General features: G+C 36.3%; 1 protein-coding gene across 1 annotated transcript; it reads left to right on the forward strand.

Moving 5' to 3' along the window:
- The first annotated feature begins 2778 nt into the window (after nucleotides 1-2778).
- LOC126825337 (cytochrome P450 2J2-like) lies at nucleotides 2779-8720 on the forward strand. The gene is made up of 5 exons (XM_056101987.1): nucleotides 2779-3199; nucleotides 4765-4851; nucleotides 4884-5279; nucleotides 5602-6042; nucleotides 6646-8720. Exons 1-5 carry the CDS (start codon nucleotides 2797-2799, stop codon nucleotides 6822-6824), a joined length of 1506 nt encoding a protein of 501 aa, XP_055957962.1. The 5' UTR covers nucleotides 2779-2796; the 3' UTR covers nucleotides 6825-8720.
- Nucleotides 8721-22617: the final 13897 nt, after the last annotated feature.

The following is a 22617-nucleotide window of genomic DNA, read 5'->3' on the forward strand; positions in this document are numbered from 1 at the left end:
CCCCTTGTCAGTGATGCAGGACGGAGGGCCTGACAAGGACAGTGATCTAGTCGTTCGGATTGGACGAAAAACCGAGGTCCCGTGTACAAATTGGTGGAATAACAAATGCCCCTGCTAAATACCAGGTTCGAGCTGTACCCAGATAAATTCATGTAATATAATGTTATGATTGTTTGTCGGTGACTTAACCTCTGAATAATCGTGTAAACTCTCATGTATTTTTATTGTCCAATACATGATATTATGGACAGGTTGGTTTAATTAAAGAGTGTATGGCTCTATTATCTTGGACCTTAAAACAGACGAAAATAGATCTGAAAGCACATATTAATGCAAAATGAACGTGTAAAAAGTGATTTATATTCAATTTTTTTAAATTGTAATTTATAATCAATTATGTTCGGGGAAATACATGAACAGTCCAATTTGAACGATAGCTGTTTACACTAGCTTAATCCCTTCTAGACGTTTATTCATAATTATTTTGTCGGTTTTGAATCAGTTATTACTTCTTTACTTCTTCATATGCGTGTAGAATGTGTTTTTCTTTGTACATTATAAATGGTACCCGAAACCATAGAATACACGACTCGTGTACTGTACGTATATAAAATATCCACCACTGTATCTTAATAATGTGTTATATATATATATCTGTCTTTATATATATTGTATGTTATTGTATTATATGAATCTTCTACTCATATTAAATTGATCTTACTATTGTTGAGAGGATTAAAGTAAGATAAAGTGTCGATACTACCCCAAATGTAAACTTTCCACAGCTAAATTTTACTCTCGTTTGTCATCGCCCCCGTCCGTCCGTTCGTCCACCCGCCAGAGGCTAAACTTATTAATCGTTTGCTTCTGGATGCTCTAAGAGGCTAAATTCATTAGACGAAGATTCCTATTGATTATCGAGGGCCTTTTATGACCGAGTTACGTAAATTTGTGCATTACTCTGTATTTAGATTTCAATGGCGTCTGCCAGTCCGTTTAGCAGAAGGGGACGTACTTTTAACAGCATGCTGTGTTGCGCATACTGACGCTAACGAGGTAAGCAAGGTCTCTCACTAAAATGTTTCTTTACATTGTTTAGGCGTTCACAGAGACTGACACACCACCGTTTAGCAGTAAAACGTTTCCCAGTAAAAATTGACTGGGCCCGATTTTAGTTTCGACAAGGATTCAATAGGACGCTTCCTGAATGTACGAGGCGAGTGTAATGAGATCTACGTTCAGAGCTGAACTATCCCAGACCATGACCTACATTCTTAGGCCATCGTACAACAAATGGACCATGTTCTACGTAAATTTAACGTACATATTTTACTGTTTTATTCTGAGAACTCTCAACGATACAAGATAAGGCCGTAAAGCCGCTGTCTGTGAAACAATTCCCTCATAGCATACCGCATGGCCTTGGTCCGTCTTCATTAATCCAGTTGGTGCCGAAGATTACTGGAATTCCGTTTAGAAAAGGCTCCGCGCCCCACCTCACCCCCATAGTTTCAAATAGCTAAATCTCTATTCTTTGGCACCTAGAAATCGACAACAATGGGTCGCAATATATTATGAATGTATATAAACTGGTTTACGTTCAATCGTGTCTGTTTTTATTGTAATTCCTAATCATGTTCTGCGAAATACGCAAAGAGTCCAAATTGAATGGCAGTCTTTGGTGTCTGGTCTGTCCAGTCTACACTGATATTACCCCCCCCCCCCCTTGCACCTATTGAGCTAATGAAGATAGACATACACCATACAGTGTGTTCGACCTAGACGCTGTACTTGAACCACTTACAAGGGACAATCACGATTGAAACGTATTTGATTAACACCGTCATCAAACCATCACACTGACTGTAATAGTGTGTGTGTGTGTGTGTGTGTGTGTGTGTGGGGGGGGGGTCGTGAGTATGTTTATCGGGATAAACTGAATACCGAAATCCCGCTCAGAAAAAGTCAGTCTTTAGCTAAAAATTAATTTCTGAAATGAAATGGGGTCTAACGACCTAACTTGGATAATAAAGACGAGTATACGCCATACAGTATGCTATGAGGGACATTTTGCCCAGACAGCGGTACTACGGCCTACTTTTATATCGAATTCCAACTATTAAGGGATCTTTCGCGTGCACGCCCATGTGTACACGGGACCTCGACTTTTCCTACCATCCGAACGACTAGACAGCTGTCCTTGTCAGGTCGTCCGTCCTGCATCACTGACAAAGGAGAACCACACCGGGAACTCTGTATGAACTTTCTCGCTCAATACAGGGATCGAACATTCGACCTCCAGGCTAGCGAGCCAGCGTTTTACCCACATAGCCACCGTGATCCCCAAATTTATTCCCAAAGGGCCCTATCGGGTTAAAATCGCTCTGTTTCTCCTTAGCATTGAAATTAACTAAGTACGACTTGTGTCTGAACTAGAGCACCATACATTACACACAATAACAAAACATGTCCTAAATGTTGAACCCTGCAAATAAAGGGTCACCACCTCTTAGATTCAATTGGAAAAATTGTGTCGCTGTTCGGGCCAACTATTATCTTAGCGATTGACAGATCATCACACTATTATAGTATCAGTATGCCCGCCTTTATTAGCCCAGTCGGAGCAGAACAGTGGGACGTTAAACCCTATTTCATTTGTTTATTTGTAAAAGATGAAGTTAGTCTCTCCCCTTTAATCAAACTGTAAGTGCCGGGTCAGTGTGATCTGATGTATAATTTGATCAGTGGTGTAACTATAATACTCAGAATAAACCAAGACACGGACTAAAACACACGATGTCTGGTATCTTCACCATGATATTAGATATATTCCAATATTTTAACATAGAATATATAACTGTATTGTTTAAAGATAATGTTGGTGTAAGAACTGGTCTAGTATTTGTGACTTGTCTGGGAATATGGTTGCTGATGAGAAAACCCCAGGGGATTCCACCAGGACCCAGATTTACCCTGCCTATATTAGGGGACATGTATTTGAAAGGAGAAAGTGATTTGAGGATAGTTGCCAGGCAACTAAGAAAAGAGTACGGAGATATATGCAGTGCTTATTTTGGATCGAAGTTGTTTATTTTTCTCAATAGTTATGACGTGATAAAAGAAGCCTTGGTTAAAAATGGAGATATATTTTCACATCGACCATCCTTGTTTTGGTCAGATCTTATTACACAGAGAAAAGGTAAGTGTTTGTGGTGATTAATAGATGTCTATTCCGTACACTTCATAAATAAACCCCTGCTGCTCAGTGAGTAGGATGCATGTCTGTAGGCCTAGAGGTCCCGGTTACAATCTCCGTATTGGAAATGAAAACAAAATGAAATGGGGTTTAACGTCCTACTGTTCTTGGGTTAATGAAGCTTTGAGGGAAATTGTGCCCGGACAGCGGCACTATGACCTACTGTTATATCAAATTCTAACTGTCAAGGGATCTTTTACGTGCACGCCAATGTGTACACGGGATCTCGGTTTTTCATCCCATCCGAACGACTATACGTTGTCCTGTTTCAGACCCTCGGCATTTCACAGCCTGATTGCTTATCATCGGTGGTGCAGGACGACAACGGACCTGGCACGGAAAACACACCCGTGTATGTCATGGATACAGGAAGACAAATTTTCAGCTCGTTTAAGATTCCATGACAGTTTAGCGCCCCTTCAAAACAAACGTATAATACATATGTTGTCATGAACGTTTAGATTACCAGCCAGATTACCCTTTCTAGAACAGCTGATATCACCTAGCCTAGATATATAGTATTGGTAGCTGTTGTACATGATACAGGGTATGCTAGAACATCTGATACCACCTATTCTAGATATATAGTATTGATAGATGTTGTACATGATACATGGTATGCTTACTGTTTCTTGAACACCAGATATCAATTTGTAACAAACGCATATTTATCAAGACCTGTCTTCGTAATGGCTAATAAGATGTCTTAAATAAAAACTGAAGTCCAACGCAGACCAAATAAGTTCACCGGTGTGCGATGGATTTCAACAAGCCCGTTTATTGGCCGAGCAATGTTCAAAGGGCGAACCATTTTATTTGGATATTCAGTCATCATTTCACTAACTACTACTTGGGTCAACAATAAAACATCAACGTCCGGGTTTTTAACCAATGTTGGTTGTTTGCGTTAAAGATTCTTCGTTTGCGGGAGATTTAAAAAAATATAAAAGATTTGCTTTGTTAGTCGCCAACAAATGTCAGTGAACATAATATAAACTATTGTTTTGTTCCACGCGCGGGGGTTGGATGGCTTTGTGGTTAGCACGTGCGCGCTGTATCGTTAAGTCTGTCATTGAGTCAACTGGCGTGGTTTCGAATCCCCGGTTGTACGTGACAAGGAGTAGGGTCGCCTGTCCAACCTCGTGGGTTTTCTCCGGGTCCCCCGGTTTCCTCCCGATGCTAAAGACCCCTACGCGCAAGCGAATTATAGAAATAAAATTGAACCATACGTTAGTCCCAAAATTACCTAGTTTGTGTCGAGTGGACGTTAAACCCCATTTCTCTCTCTCTCTCTTTTATTCCACGCGCTTCGGTCTTGATTAGGTCTACCCAGTTCACCTCGCGTTATTCTGGTGTTTTTTTTCACCAAATGAAACATGACGTAGATCAATAATATGCATTCTATTACAGGTGTAGTTATGTCAGAGGGACAGCCCCGCCCCTTCCCCCCCCCCCCCTTTGCGCCATATGAAACATGGCGTGAATCAATAATATTCATTCTTTTACAGGAATAGTGATGTCAGAGGGCCAGCCGTGGAAAGAACAACGAAAGTTTGCTCTGGAAACTTTGAGAGAGTTTGGTTTTGGCTTGAAGACAAAATTCATGAAGAAACTCGCCACTTTGTAGAAGTTATCGGAAACGAAAATGGCGGAAAATTCGACATGTTCCGTTTAAGTCAAAAGGGTGTTTCCAATATTATATCGTCTATGGTTTATGGTAAACGATTCGAGTATGATGATCCGGTATTTAATATTTTTCTGGATAAAACTGAAAGCTTGCTTCTAACAATAACACATGGGTCTGTTTTGAGTATGTTTCCCTTTCTGCGATATTTACCGGGTGATTTGTTCAAATATCACAGTGTTTTGAACAGTCTGGATTTCATTAAAGACAACATCATCATTCCATCAATCAACGAACACATGAAGAATTTTGATGAAAATCACGTGGATGATTACATCAGTAGTTATATCAGAGAAATGAAGAAAGTGTCTAAAACTGGACAGCCATCTTATCTAAACGGTTAGCATTGTTTTATTTTAAATGAAAGGTTTGATGGGGACATCCGAGGTCAACTCAAATATAGGGCCTAGTAGCAAAGTTAACAGCAATGATTAATTCAATTTCACGCTTTGCTCTTCGACTGGATGCTCCCCTTCCCCCGCCATCCCCCTGAAATAAATTTCTCTGCATTCCTCCTCGTGTGTTGTATCTTGGCAAATACGGTGTCAGCGTCTCTCTCTCCCTCTCTCTCTCTCTCTCTCTCTCTCTTTCCTCCGCGCCAATAATTTATCTTTCAAATGTGGTAAGTCACGGCTTCTTGCAATATTGTGAAATGTTTCAGAGCCCCAACTGGTGTCCGCTATACTGGACCTGTTTATTGCTGGCACGGAAACGACATCAACAACCATTTTGTGGACGATTCTTTATTTTCTACATCATCCAAACATACAAGATAAATGTTACAAGGAGATTCAAGATGTCGTTGGTTCCGGTCGTCTACCGTCAATAAAAGATAAACCGTCCTTGCCGTATGTTGAAGCCGTCATATTGGAAGTTCTCCGTAAAGCAAACATTTTAATGACCGGAATCCCGCATGCTGTCAGTGAAGACACGAGGTTCCATGGATACCATTTTCCAAAAGACGCCATCATCATACCTAACGCCGATGCTGTTTTAACCGATGACAAGATTTGGGGCGATGCTGATGTATTTAGACCGGAAAGATTCATCGATTCTAATGGAAAGGTCATAAAAAAAGATGAATTGATTCCCTTTTCGACAGGTAAATTACAAATTAGTCTTTATAAAACGTACCGGCTGGTATTTCTATAAAACGTATCGGCTGGTAAACAACTCGGTGAAGATTTTATAAAACGTAACGGCCGGTAAACAACTCCGGCTCAGTCTTTATAACACGTAACGGCCGGTAAACAACTCCGGCTTAGTTTTTATAAAACGTAACGGCTGGTAAACAATTGCGGCTTAGTTGTTATAAAACATAGCGGCTGGTAAACAACCGCGGCTTAGTTTTATAAAACGTAACGGCTGGTAAACAATTGCGGCTTAGTTGTTATAAAACATAGCGGCTGGTAAACAACCGCGGCTTAGTTTTATAAAACTTAACGGCTGGTAAACAATTGCGGCTTAGTTGTTATAAAACGTAGCGGCTGGTAAACAACTGCGGCTTAGTGTTTATAAAACGTAACGGCTGCTAAACATTATAAAACGTATCGGTTATATTCAGTTTGTTGAAACATCCGTCTCTTTGATCTGAAGTCTTCCTTAAAACTTTGGACACTTGATTAAATGTATTAATGAATTGTGATAGCCTCGATTATCACACAATGCTCTGGTTTTATGTGAATAATTATATTTTGTCTTTCAGGTAGAAGAATATGTCTGGGAGAATCATTGGCTAAAATGGAATTATTTTTATTTGTGACAACCTTGGTACAAAGATTTGAATTTAAACCGGTCGATGCTGATAATTTACCAACATTACAAGGTGTTATTGGAATAACTCATGCCCCTGCTAGATACCAGGTTCGAGCCGTACCCAGATAAAAACACAGTTCCCTCCCCTATTTCATTAACAACGAACTGTTACTTCGCATAAAGTTGTTTTTAGTGAACTTAATGGTCTCAAATCTAAAGACGTATTACTGCTTTTTGTGAAATTGAGCTTTAAGGAATGTGTGTGCTTACCGATAATTTAGTCCGATAATTTTTTTTTGTATAAACATATTTTATTCAAACAACATGAATAGGATTGGGTAACAGGCAGAGCCTATGTGAAAACCCTCTCCCTGTATACAGTATAATTTACAATAATAAAGTATTTACACATATACAAGGTATTTACAAGGTGCTTACCGATAATTTAGTCCGATTGTACCCAATTATTTCTAGTTCAGTTTAAGTCCGAGAATCCGGAGGTTTTTGTTTATGAAAATTGTGCATAGATGAAGTCCGGATTCTCAAACTAGGTGGGGTAAGAAGAAATTTAATGAAAGAGCGTTACTGAATGAGGTAATAGAGCCTGTTTCCTATTCTATGTTAGAAAGAAGTTAAATAAAATCTGTACTGTTCAAATGTTGTCACGGTATTAAGATAGAAGTACATTTTTCTTTTTTTTAAAAGTGTCTTCCAAGTTTCTGATCGGTGATATTAAAATACGCCCTCATAAGTAAACGTAGGAGTGTAATCGATATATTCACTTGGGGACAAGTTGACTCAGATTAAAGCACAGATCATATTTCCTTCAAACTTTTGTTTTACTTTTGTTTTACTACAAAGGATCTGTATGAGTTGTTGAATATCTCACGTTCTGTCTGATGTGAAGGATTGGCCAATCAAATAGTCAGATAGGTAGACATATATAGAACAAAACAAAGTAAAAGTCTTATTTCTGAACAGGTAATTGTCCTATATTATAGTCAGTTGCATCTAGTTCTTATCACGTGACGCGATATGAGTAGACATATTGTCAGTTGCATCCAGTTCTTATCACGTGACGCGATATGGGTAGACATATAGAAACAAAACAAACCCAAGGTTGTATATCCGAATAGCTAATTCAAACACAAGAGTCGATTGGTTATTTGAGTGACTGTCGTCATAGGATCAAAAGTCACTCCCATGACACTTGACGAACAACCTCCATGATCGCCATGTGGTCGAAGCCATCCAAAGTACAAAAAACGAAACGAAATATAGATTTGTATTTTAATCAGATTGGGGCAAGGTTATATATTAAACACTGGGACATTTCTACATGAGAAAATAAAATAAATTTTATGGACAGAAATTGATTAGTAAGTTCATTGATAAATCGTGAAAACTGAACTAGTACGGTTTCATTCACTATGTCCTTCCTGTCCTGTTCGACTGACAGGAGGAATCATAAACAGCCTGGCTAGCTAACATATAATATCCCAACTCGATTTGTTGTTTTGAAATGATGTATTTTAATACAGTTTGACTGTTTAGTTTAATTTTGTATCAGTCATTAAAAAAAGTCATTAAAACCGCGTAGATTGGACTAAGCAGGAGCAAACGACTGTCGTTAAATTTGAACTGTCGGGAGATTGATCCCTGCATTGGCCGAGAAAGTTCGTCCAGATTTTCCGGCGTGGTTTCCGCTTGTCAGTGATGCAGGATGGAGGACCTGGCAAGGACAGCTATCTAGTCGTTCCGATGGGACGAAAAAGCGAGGTCCCATGTACACAACGTCGTGTACACATCAGATCCATTGGCAGTAGCACCGCTGCCCGGACAAAATTGCTCTCATAGCACACTGTATGGCGTATGCCCGTCTTCATTAGCCTATTTCGGATCAGAACAGGAGGACGTTAAACCCTATTTCATTTCATTTAACGTACGAAAGAATAGAGTTGCTGAAAATACGTATTTGAGAGAATGTTTTGGAGAATAAAACTGCTTAATTTTGTGTTTAGGACGTTAAAACCATTTCATTTCATTTCATTTAATTTTGTGTTAAAAGGGATTTTAAGGGATTTTAACACAAAATTAAGCAGTTTTATTCTCCAAAACATTATCGGTATTGACGCTTTAAAACACTGTATTATCAGATATTAACGTATCTTTTAATATGCATAAACAGAATGTGAACTGTAAACATGTTGATACGCTATACATCCTGTTGGTGAATACAATAGAAGATAATTTAGACACGCTGTACAGGGATTTCTCCGGGTCCTCCAGTTTCCTCCCACTGCTAAAGACCCCTACGCGCAAGCGAATTATTGAAATAAAATTGAACCATGTTAGTCCCGAAATGACCTAGTTTGTGTCGAGTGGACGTTAAACCCCATTTCTCTCTCTGCACTGTCGTATGTTAATTGTATATCGTCCGTTCTTTAAGTGTTTCTTCTATGTATGTATGTATATATATAAATATTATTACCAATCCTTTCACTTATTTTGCCAATAACTTTGTAAAATTTTTATTTTTCATATATAACATGTAATTATCTGCGATATCACTTCGGTGGAAGCGGACGTTAAATAAAGCTATTTCACACACGCACACACAGTGTATCGGTAATGTATATTCGTTAAAAGATGGGAGATGACCATCGTCTAATTAGAATTGTTTTAAAACCGGAAGTTTTATTAATACACGTATATTCTATTTCCAATTAAAGACAGTTTGTTTTTTTTAAACTGAGTCAGATATCTTTTTAACATATCAGTACATATTTTATTTAGTACATGTACAAAGAGAGCGGGAAAGAGGGAATGGGATTTAACAACCACACAACACAGACTAATATGTTGACAAAAAAAAATAGACAAATAGATTGGTTTAATTAAACTTGATGAGATATCGAACAAACATATTTTATATCCATTACATGTACGTGTGGTTTATGATAGTGAAGTCTATGAGTAATATATTGTATATCAAAAACTCGACCAAATAACCGTCGTCTTTAGCCTTTAGTATTGTTTGTGAGTGAGGGCTATGAGTAATAAAGTGTATATCAAAAACTAGACCAAATAACCGTCGTCTTTAGCCTTTATATTATTCTTTAGTCTTTATAATATTCTTTGTGATACACAAATAACTGTTTGTTTCCTCTTACTCATGGCCGCCTGATTATACATTTATAAATTGATCAGATTTAAAGACAAGTTGATCAAGATGTCGGTAATTTTACTGGTTTTCATATCTTCTCTTCTAGTAACAGGTGGGTACTGTAGCATTTTATATTCTTTTGGTTAGAATATTAGCTTTGTTCTGGTCAGGTATTGTCCAGGGTGTTTAAAACTTCCTGTAGCTGTTGTAATGGTAGGTATATCGCTACCTTACTATTAACATATCGTCGTTGTATTTATTATGAATGTGGTATGTGTCTGTGTAGAAAGCCTTCCCATCCTCTACCATATATTCCAGGATGAGGATAACCCATTGTTTATGTCTTGGTATTTGTGCTGTTATACGTTTTGTTTGTGACATTACCGTGTTGAAATATAAAACACTCGGTAGTAATTGTAGAACTGGAACACCTTACGGCGATGAAAATGAAATAAAATGGTGTTTAACGTCATGCTTTTCAGCTCCGACTGTGCTAATGGAGACGGGCATACGCGATGAGGGAAATGTTGCACCTACTCTTATATAGAATTCCAACTGCCGAGGGATCTTTAACGTATACGCTAGTGTGTACATGGGACCTCGGTTTCTCGTCATATCCCAACGACTATATGCTGTCCCTTGCCAAGTCGTCGGTCTTGCACCAGTGACAAGGAAGGGCCGCACTGAAAAATCCTGATGAACTTTCTCGGATCAAACACGCGACCTCCAGGTTAGCGAGCCAACGTCTTACCAACTGAGCCATCGTGGTTCCCATACGTTTACGAAGCTACACCTGTGAGTGTCATTTCTTTGTTTTAATCTTACCATAAATTTCATCCCAAATGATTTAGTAACTAATAATATCGTTCCGTGTAATTTATTGGCAACTGTTTTGCATTTCAATGTGGTTTGAGCGTTGCTGCGTGTGGCGGGGTATTTTTGCTATGAACAAGTTAGATCCCGCCATTGTTTACAACATGCGTTGATATTTGTCTTGTGTGTCATATTTTTGTATTTGAAACTTCATAGTGTTTTTATCACTTTGTCCATTAAAGTAGCTTCGTTCAGGGGCGGGTTCAGGGGCGGATTCGGGGGGGGGGGTGTAAAACAAAACAACACCTAATCAGAAAAGTGTGACGGTCAAACGTCCATTATCCTTTATAATCAGATGGTGGGATGGGATGGGCATTCAAAGCGCGACATAATGATATAGACATATGTTTTATCACAATTTAATTGAATCACAATGTGATGGTATTAATCTATAATAAAAAAATACATTCAAAAGGGGTTTTGGATTTCTCTCTGTTATCATGCATTGTCAACTGTCAAATTTCCTTAACAATGGATGTCCTATATGAGAGAGCCCCCCCCCCCACCCAAACCAACAACATTGTCTCGGGAACTTGTCACCCCCCAACCCCACCTCCTCCTTCAAACATTATAGAACGTATTATCATCAACAAAACTATTCGGTAACTATTTGAGTGGTCCACTCTTCACTATTTGTAATAGAATTACTTATTTCAATACAAATTTTGATGATATTGTGCGTTTGAAGCTATTTTTACTTGTGCAAAGCCTTGAAGCGTGTAACAATTGTAACGACAGACAAGATAAGATGCCGCTACAGCATTGCGGCTTACCAATAAGTACACGGGATATCGTTTTTTTTCGTCCCATCCGAATGACTATACACTGTTCCGTGTCATCTCACCCCGCCCCCAGCCGACTTGCTCCACTGACATGTGTAAACCACGCCAGAAAATCTCCAGGTACGTTCTCGGGCAACACCCGGAGCGAATCCGGAACCAGAAGTTACTTACAGGTGAACAGCGAGGTTATTCACATCATTAATTATAATTGTTATTTGATATTGGCTATTTTCAATTCAAATAAATCCATCTTACTTTTATAATTTTATCTGGTTTCAGTTCAAGGTAACTGTGATAGTGTTATAAATATCTATGGCTGTGCCAAACAACAAAATGTTACATTAACAGTTGGTCTACCAGACAGTAGTACTTTGATAAAAGTAACTCATAATTTCCATTCATTATTTATGGGCGAGAAAGGGTCGATTAATTTACTCTCTCCCAATAGTAAACACTATGAAATTATAAACCAGACGGAACAACAGTTTATGTTTAAAATAGTAAATGTGACTAAACATGATGCTGGTATTTACGAGTGGTATTCTGTATGGTATGGTATGTTCAGATGTGTAGCACTTTTTATATCAGGTAATCATCATCATCACCATTGGTTCTAGATTTCAGTGGAAAAATACCGACTATGAATATACTGGTATACCTTTAAATAATTACAACTTGTAGGTATAAATAAAACAAAACCAAGTACGAACAATCCAAACCATTAGACAAAATTCGAAGTCCTAAAAAAACGGTATAGTCAAAATAGTGTAATAAGGCAAACTAGTGTAATCAGCATATGGACTGTTCACCGTGTACAAAATACACGACAAACAGTGGTAACAGGTGTCCGGAAGAGTAAGTTTACCCTGCCTGGCGCCACACCCGCCATAGCTGCATCCAAACTATTAGGCGAAATGTCGGTAAAATAGCGTGAGTGGCCAATGGACTATCGGTATGCAAAATGCACGTGATGAACAGTGTTAACGATGTAGTAGACAGACATTATCAGGGAGATAGTATACGCGTCAATTAAATATATCTAGAATAATAGCCGAGAGAGACATGTTATATTTACCAATCAAGTCAATATGAAGGCCATAAAATTTTTTAAAGGTTTTAATAAGTTTAGTTCGCAAGTATCCCTGTAGTTGAAGCTTAGATGACAAATGCCTCGATCTACTTAAAAAATCAGAATAAAATGAACAAGCTCTCGCGTAACGAAATAGTTGAGATACAAACACTCCATAAGCTGGTGATATTGGAATGTTACTACTAATAAATGGAAAGTTAACAATCGGAAAGTCAAAGTCATCACGTTTATCGCACAATTTAACACTAAGTTTATGCCAATAGTGTTTTTAATTTCGAGCTCATCAGAATATATGAATTCTACATAATCACTAAATTTTGGATTATTCAGTGATAGAACATCATCGATATATCGATAAGTGAAATTAAAATGTCTGACTAATCGTTTATTTGATTTTACGAGTGCCTGTATGTAATCGGCTTCGTAGGAATAGAGAATCAAATCAGCAAGCAAATTAAAAATTTCAACATCTGAATTATCTTGTTGGCGGTGAATTTATTTTTGGAATCACTATGGTTCGTAACAAAATATGTGGAATTGTAATTAACAACTAAATATTGATATCTAACATTTCCCGATTTAGATGAAAAGACACTGTGAATTATGTTTTTTAACCGAGCTTTTAATTTACTATGGGGAATTTTAGTGTACAAAGTAGAAAAGTCAAACGTTTGTATAGATGAGATTGAAGCAAGTGATCTAGAATGTAAACCATCAAGTAATTCTTTGGAATATTTTAATATCCACATTTGATTAAAACCACTACGGGAGTATATGTTGTCACAGTATTTTTGAATACCCTCTTTCACTGCCGTTAGTATAGATGTCAATACTTTTGAAATTGGTTTTGTGGAACAACGGGATGAACCTGCTATAAAACGTTGCTTGTAGGGATTTTTATGTAGTTTAGGTATCCAATATAACAAGGGCAGATCTGTATAGGTATCTCCACATGGAGTACCAAATGAAGTGAGTACAGATCTGTGATTGGATATAATTTCATCCTTACTAAGCGTAAAGCGTTTATACGTAGCACTGTCGATTGATTTCCCGAAATTAAGTTCTTTGAACAGACAGTCATAATAATATCGTTTACATATAAACACTAAGTTATTGGACGCTTTGTCAGCCGGTACAATGACATACTTGTCATGTAAGGCGTTGAGATTTTCAACAATGCTAACATCATTGAAAATAGATTTAGGCCTAGTATCAACTAACAAACGTTGCATATAAATTCTTCGTTTAAGCAAGCGACTGATATATATCTACTTGTAGTTAAATTTAAACAAAAAACAAAACCTGACAAAAATGTTATTAATAATTTATTACCATGTAGATAAACCTAACAAATATATTATATTGTATTACCATGTAGATAAACCTGACAAATATGTTATATTGTATTACGATATAGATAAACCTGACAATGTACATAAACCAGTAACAGTTATATCCAACCAACATCAACCAGTTTTATGGCGTATTAAAGATAATGGTGGATTAAAGGGGAAGATAAGTCTAACTTGATATGCAATATCTACAACCCTACCAACTAATGACAGTTTACCATATAGATGGTTTATTAATGATGGTTTACCTATGATATATAGTTGGTTTAAACACGGTATATATTATGGTAATGGTAATATACTACAAGATAGAGATGTTGATATAAATGATATAGGACATGATATAATCTGTATAGCTACAGATGATCCTTGTTGTAAAACAGTTTTACAAGATTTAAAACAAGATGCTACACTTACAACAGGTATGTTGGTGTATGTATGTGTCTTCGTCATTTTGGAAAGACTTCGAGTCAGTCAAACATTAACACCTTTAATAAACTGTAGCAATAAATAGCTGTTTTGTGAATTGTCCGTTAATTGTTTTCATATCTGACAATGTACATATCACCATAGAAATTTTAAAAGAGAAAATAGTTGTAGCTATTTTATCTCTTTACCTTTGACTTTCTACTTGTTTTAGTACATTATGGTCTGATTTTTATTAATCCCATTACTTTATTTTAATGATTTTATTTTTCCAATTAACATAGTTGATAGAGATAACAATTGTAAAGGTGTAGTTTAGTCTTATTTTTATTCATCCCATTAATTTAGTTATTCATCGATTTTTTTCCTCGTTAATACAGTTACCACAGATACAGAATGTAAAGGTGTTCTTGGTGTTTCAGAAAAAATTATTATTCAACCCTTGTGTAAGTTTTATTTACATTTGTAAAGTAAAAATGTTATATATTTGATAATATGTCCAGGTTGCAATGAAGAGTATATACTCAACACTCAACATAAGGATGAACCTACACAGATCCCTCATTGCTAATCCCCAAAAAAGAATGATTCCACTAAGCAATATGACCTAAATGCATTAAGTGTAAAAAGAAGGTAGGAATTTTAGTCATTTCGTGTAATGTCTGGATTTTTCAGTCATTATACGTATTGCCTGGTGCTCACAAGGCTATTCTCGAAATGACTGATTCGTTTAGTCATTACGTGAAATGCCTGATTACACAGGTAGACTGTAACATATATATATCTCAGTCAAACATATACTATTCAAAAAAAGTAGGGGATATTTGATTTTTAAGTGTTATTAAAGTCACCTAATGAAACTGACGAAGAAACAAATGACAAAATGAAATGAAGTTCACATTCATCGATTTATTCCAAATGATCGTTAGACTAAGTAAGGCACAGACTGACCATTATAAGGGTAAAATGATACCCGGGGTCAAACAGCAAAGTTACCACAGCATCACAACCAAGTCAGTAACGGGTAAATCCTCCTCTTGTTTGCCAAACAAGCATTGATCCGACGTGGCATACTCCTAATGAGACGTCTAAGGTCATTTTGGTCCAGATTGTCCCATTCCTGTTGCAACGCAGCAGCAAGTTCTTGGACATTGGCAGGACGTTGTTGACGTTGACGTAACCTCTGTCCAAGCATGTCCCAGACATGCTCGATGGGGGAGAGGTCGGGACTCAGTGCTGGCCAAGGTAATGTGGTGATGTTCTGTTGTTGGAGGTAACCTGTAACGATCCTGGCCCTGTGACACCTTGCGTTGTCATCCTGGAAGATGAAACGGCGGCCATGACGTCGTGCGAACGGCACAACATGGACTGCCAAGATGTTGTCCCGGTAGTACTGGCCTGTAACACGCCCTGCAACAACATGTAAAGCCGTTCTTCCAGCAACAGTGATGCCTCCCCACACCATAACAGAACCACCCCCAAATCGATCATGTCTGATGACGTTAACGTCTTGGAAGCGCTCGTTTCGACGACGCCACACCCTCCTACGTCTGTCCAAAAAATCAACAGTGAACCTTGACTCATCTGAAAACATCACATTGCTCCAGCGTCGATTATCCCAGTGTTGACGATCCCTACACCAACGACGTCTTGCCTGAATGTGATGATCTCTCAAACAAGGGATCACGCGAAGACGTCGGGCGCGAAGGTGACCCCTATGCAGTCGATTCCGAATCGTCTGGCCACTCACTCTCACACCAGTGTCTGTTTGAAGACGAGCGCTGATCTGATTTGCTGTGATGACACGATTTCTCAAGGCCAAGGTACGGATAAATCGATCCTGGGCTTGAGTTGTCGCCCTTGGTCGACCTGAGCGTGGTCTGTCCTGTACAGATTGTGTATCACGGTATCTGGACCATAGCCTGCTTATGACAGACTGAGAAACATTCATCGTCCGCGCCACAACCGCCTGTGTTGTGCCGATCTGTAGCATGCCAAGGGCACGTAACCTTTCATTTTGGGTAAGCCGACGCATATCAAAATTTGTTTTCTGGTCACTAAAACAATTAAACTGATGTTTCCACCCTGGAATTCAATGCCACAATGGCTGTAACATTCAAAGTCAGAGTCGTGCAAATCTTGGGTTGGACCCCCATGATGATCCCAAGCATCACCTGCATTCCATGCGGTAGCTATTGGTGCGTTTGGGCGTCACATGTAACTGGAAATGTTTCTTCTGTTAGGTTCTATAGTGACTTTTTTCGTAGTCATTTGCATATTTTAGTATTATGCCCCCAAAATCAAATATCCCCTACTTTTTTTGAATAGTATATAAGAGAAAAAACACTAAAAATTAAAATTTTGGCTAGTACTTTCATCGTTATCAAACGAATCGTCAGGCCATTTTAATGCGTTACTATGCTGTTACAATAACGTTACGTCATAACAGAGGACAATGACTATGTGAAATATAAAAATTAAAACGAAATAACATTAATTAAATATCAAACATAATTAAAATAATCACCCCTTAGCATTCAAAATTCGGTTATATTTAGCGATAAAGTTGCTTTCTTTTTGTTTCCAAGAGATCATTATCAGTAATATTGAGTTTGTACAAAGGAAAAATCTTGAATGACCTTTACAACAAATATCCAAATGTTCGCTCACCGGCAAAACTCTATTTCTTGCGAGTTTTATATTAGAACGATGTTGGTTAATTCGTAAATTCAACTGTTCAGTAGTTTTTCCAATGTACTTGCCATTACAACCATTACATATTAAGAAGCAAATTACATACTTCGATTTGCAATTCATATTTTGTTTAATATAGAATTTAACATCTTTAGTAATTTGGACAAATGTTCCTTCTAATAAATCGGAACATGTCATACATCGTAGGTCCACACACTTGGATACATGGGATACCGAAATATCAGAATCAAGATTTTGAGGTTGTTTTAGACTATTTATAATTTTGTTCTTGTTCTTTAAAATATCCAACCGCCCCTTTACAATGGACAACCCTCTTTCTTAAGAAGGATTAAATGTTGTCACAAGTGTTATATTATTAGAATCGTTGTCTTTTATTTTGGGTTTTCTGAGATCACCAATGTTAAGTTTAGAGGCGTTTTCTTTACCAATATTTATCAAGTTTAAAGGATAATGTTGTTTTGTAAGGAATTCCCTTAGCTCTTTCAGACGTTTTGATTTATCCTCTTCCGAAGATACTATTGTACATATCCGTCTTGCAAGATTATAAGGAATATTCCGTTTGGTATGCTCTGGATGACATGAATGAAAGTCTAAGTATTGATGTGTATCCTTGGTTTTATAAAATAAGTCGGTTATTATTTCTCCAGTGGATAAGAGCCTTACTGACACATCTAGAAAGTTGAGACTTGTTGTGTTTTTTTCGATCGTGAAATTTAAACTTTTGTTCATCGAATTAAGCAGGGAATGGAGTTGAATAAGGAGTTCTGGATTATTTGGCAATATTATGAAGCAATCATCCAGAAATCTCCTCCATGCAGCTTCAATGAATAATTGTGTTTCACGACCAAAATTCTGTCAATTTCAGAATACCAAAATTCTTCCAAATAGCCAAGAGTAAGCGTTGCATATGTTGGGCCGACTTTAGTGCCCATAGCTACCCCTTTAATTTGATCATAAAATTGCCCAGCAAAATAAAATATATTATTTGAGAGAACAATTTGAAGTGCTTCTACAACAAATGATTTTGGAAATCTTATTGGGCATTCTGTATCCAGCTTATCTATCCAGTAATCTACAGCCTTTAATCCAAGATCTTGTTCAATGTTACTGTATAAACACCAAAACTGACTAAAATGCTGTTAGCGTCTACAGATTCTGGTAGTTTGCACAAAAGGTCTATGGCATCTCGTAAAAAGCTTTTCACGTATGTACAAAAAGGTTTTAGGATAATATCTACAAAGTTGCTCAATCTTTGTGTACTACTATTAGCCCCCCCCCCCTACTACGGGTCTAAACTTTAAATCAGCTGGATCTAAAATGGTTATGATAGCTTTGTTTTGTGTAGATACAGCTTTCTGGATAAGGGTACTTTTATGCACTTTGGGCAGACCATAGAAATTTTCATGTTGGGGATCATAATTTGTGAGGTAACTTATTTCTTTTGACGTTAATAGCGCTTTGTTTGCTATCGTGAAATTAATTACCTAGCCAAAATTTTAATTTTTAGTGTTTTTTCTCTAATTGTGTCGATGTTCAGAATGAAGGTGGAAATCTGACGTTATGTGGTAAGCTTAAAGGTATGTAGAGAATCGGTTTTAATACATAGCAATAAGTTGCCGTTTTAGCATAAAGGGCGTATATATCTATTCTTTAGGTCATTAAAATAGACGAAAATGGATCTAAAAACATATATTAATGTAATATGAATGCGTATATAAAGTGACTGATATTCAATTATTAAAATATTATTGCAATTTCTATTTAGTTTTGTTCTGTGAAATACTGGAACAATCCAAATTGAACGCCAGTCGTTTACGCCTGTTTAATTCATTCTACACGTTTCATTTGTCCTTTATGAATCAGCCAGAACTATTTACTTCAACATTGAACCATTGAATACAGGACTCGTTAAGTTCAGGTGTATAAAATAACAAAATCAATATGGATTGAAATGAAGCAATATTGAATTCTAATTTATATTTGATTAAAATTTAAATTTTATGAAAAATATTGAGTTAGAGGTTAAGATCCTTTAACTTTAATTTACATTTACTGTATTAACAGACCCTGGTTGTTGTCCACCAGCAGAAAACTCAATGTCAGGTAGTGCTAACGTCGCTCTAGTTGATGTTGGTGAAACGATAATATTACAAAGGGAGATAACTGGGTATCCTAGACCTTCAATAGACGTGGAATCGATGATATCACCAGTAGGAGCTAACCCTCACAAACGATATATTAATTATACACTGATTAACGCAACTAAACCACATCATTATAAACTTAATCTTTCTGTATATGTTGTTACCGAACATTATATTGGTAAATACTGTATTTACGTAAAGAACAAGCATGGAGGATTACTGGTTTGTTTCACGCTGATGCAGGGTTCGTATTTATTATTATATTAAATTACAGAGCTACTCCATAGTAAGCTTAGATTATAAATTAGCGCACCTCACCCCTTGTCACGTACAAATGTGGCATCGAAACCACGCAAACTTGGCCAAATACCAGACATTATGATTTAAAGCATGCGCGTTATTCATTTCCCTTGAACATGGCACTGACCTTTAATCAGTGCTAGACGACCCAGTTATCAAGTAGCTATTGCACTCAAACAATATAAGTCAAGTAAACTGATCAATAAGTACGAAGCGCACCATTTGAAAACTTTGAACCGGATTATGCCCCAAAATCTAAATACTTTAACCGTTATCTCATCACATACCGTTTGACTCCCCACCCACATCCAGAGCAATATTCACTTAAACCAGACGAGGAAAACAAGTGTGAATTCTCTATGAGAATAAAAGGGATGTTTTGTGGGGTTTAGCAAGTATCTTTAAATAAACTTTTTTATTTATTACAGCTAACAATGACATGATTTTTATTTCTACTGGAATTATTATAATTATATGTCTATTAATAGCTGTTTTTATAATTGGTTTAGTTTTTGTCAAGATATACTATAACAGTAAGTGATATATATTTTCACAGTGAATTACATAGTATTATAATGATTCTCAAACAGGAAGTCCCACATCTCTCAACTGTACAAAGAGATTTTGTAGATTTGAAACTATGTTTAATTCATCCTGGAGTCACCACTTTCCACAATTGACAAATACTAATCTTAGTTATCGCCCGGCAAATGTTGATTTACTTCAATCTATTTACAGAGATTGCTACCAATACAAGAACCATTCCTCCAGAACATCAATATGAAGAAGTTGCAATGCAACAGCTTCCTACAGATCGTACAACTCTAAATACTAACAGAACACTTTTACGTAACAGAGAAGCTTTAAGTATTCCTTCAACACAAGCATCTTTCTATTATGAACGACCAGTTCCATTAATTGTCCACCGACTATCAGATTATGATCAGCAAGAAAATATTAACGATGGGGTCGAAGATGATGGTGCTGATGCTGCTATTGGTGAGGATGCGGCTTCTGGTGATGATGCTGCTTCTAGTGAGGATGCTGCTTCTGATTGTTTTAATGATACCAATTCAGCATCCTTGTTTACACCACAGAATGGCGACCACACTACTCCTAAATGCATCTATACAAAAACCAGGTCATTATCATATACAAGGCTTGATGGACAAACGATGAACCAAAGACCAAATTCTTATCAGGAACTGAACGCATAGGATAAAGACAATGAATAAGGCAGCCATTCTAAAAACCCTTCGTTAGACATCCCACATAATATAATACATAATTTCATGCAAATGTTTTTGCTACTTTTGTTTATTCTGTTACATCACAATTTATTGGAATATTTTGATATTTTTCTGATATATTTCTCCATTTTTTGGGGAGGGAGCAAATATTGTGAGGATTAAATTTTCAATAATTCTAGTTATGGTGTAGCCTTCCGTTTCGAATGTAGGCCACTCCCACCCTTTGAACACGATAAAGGCTATAGGCGTTAACATATGTTCTTTGCAATATTACATTTATTCAAGGATCCTAGATCCTTATCAATTGTGCTCAACACCCATACTTTCCTTTCATTTAAGCTGCTGTATTGGCGTATTCCACAGTTTACTTACAATGTTAATTTCATGTCAATAGATATAATTACACATCTGCTTGTTGTCTATTTTTATCATGATGTGATCTATCTGCCAATTGGGAAATAATATATTTCTCATGTTGATTTTGATTGAATTCTCATATTTTTATATTGATTGAATTCTCATATTTTTATATTGATTCAATTCTCTTTTTACTATATTGATGGAATCCATTGAATTTTCATTTTTAGAATATATGTGTTGAATTCTCAATTTGTATTATTGATTGAATTCTCTTTTTTTGCTTTAAAGAAAAAAATGATTGAATTCTTATTTTCTTATATTGATCGCATTGTCATTTGTTTCTATATTGGTTGAATTCTCAGTTTGTTATATTGGTTGAATTCTCAATTTGTTTTGTATTGATTGAATTCTCATTTTGTAGTATTGATTGAATTCTCCTTTTGTTTATAATGATTGAATTTCATTTTATTTTTTATATTGATCCCCTTTTCATTTTTATTATTTTTATTGTTGCCTTATTCTCGTTGATTTTATATTGAATGAATTCTCATTTTGCTTTTTTTATACATCGAATAAATTCTCAATGTTTTATTGATTGATTTCTCATTTTTGTATTGATTGCATTGCCATTTTGTTTCTATATTGGTAGAATTCTCAATTTGTTAAGTTGATTGAATTCTCATTTATTTTTTTATATTGATTGAATTCTCATATTTTTTATATCAATTGAAACCTCATTTTTTTTAATATCGATTGTATTATTTTTTTTATACTGATTGGATTCTCATTGTTTTAATGGTTGAATTCTTAATTTGTTTTATTGACTGAATCCTCATTTTTTTGTATTGATTGAATTCTCAATTTCTTGTATTGCTTGATTTCCCGTTTATCTTTATATTGACTGAATTCTCATTTTACTTTTTTTTTAATGATTGAATTCCATTGCCAATTGAATTCTAATTTGTTTTGTATTGATTGAATTCTCATTTTTCATAGTGCTTGAATTCTCATATTTCTTTTGTTCGCCATGACAGTGACGACGTTAAATACATATTAAATAACATGTCCCTGTTAAACCATATTAGTTTGGCCGCCATTATCATGGACCAGTTAATTACCTCTCAATATTTACCTTTGTTCTTCTAAAAATTAAATTCTAAAACATTTTTAAAAATTATTCGAAAAATAAATAAATGTGCTTGAAGTATATGTGTATCAAAAATATTTCCTATTTAGTATGAATCGGTACATAAAACAGTAAACAACAGTAGAATTATCTCCCACCCCTGCATTGAAATCATGGTAGAAAGGTTGAATTGAAATAATGACAGAAAGGTCGAATTGAAATCCTCCCCAAATCTACAAAAGGGCGTAGGGTGAAATCCGTCGGTTTTCTCTGATGAACGTCTGTTGTTATAACAAGCCACTGATTTACATTCAATCGTTTCTGTTTTTACTGTAATT

The sequence above is a fragment of the Patella vulgata genome, chromosome 6 (genome assembly GCF_932274485.2).
Source record: "Patella vulgata chromosome 6, xgPatVulg1.2, whole genome shotgun sequence".
Classification (NCBI taxonomy): Eukaryota; Metazoa; Mollusca; class Gastropoda; family Patellidae; genus Patella; species Patella vulgata.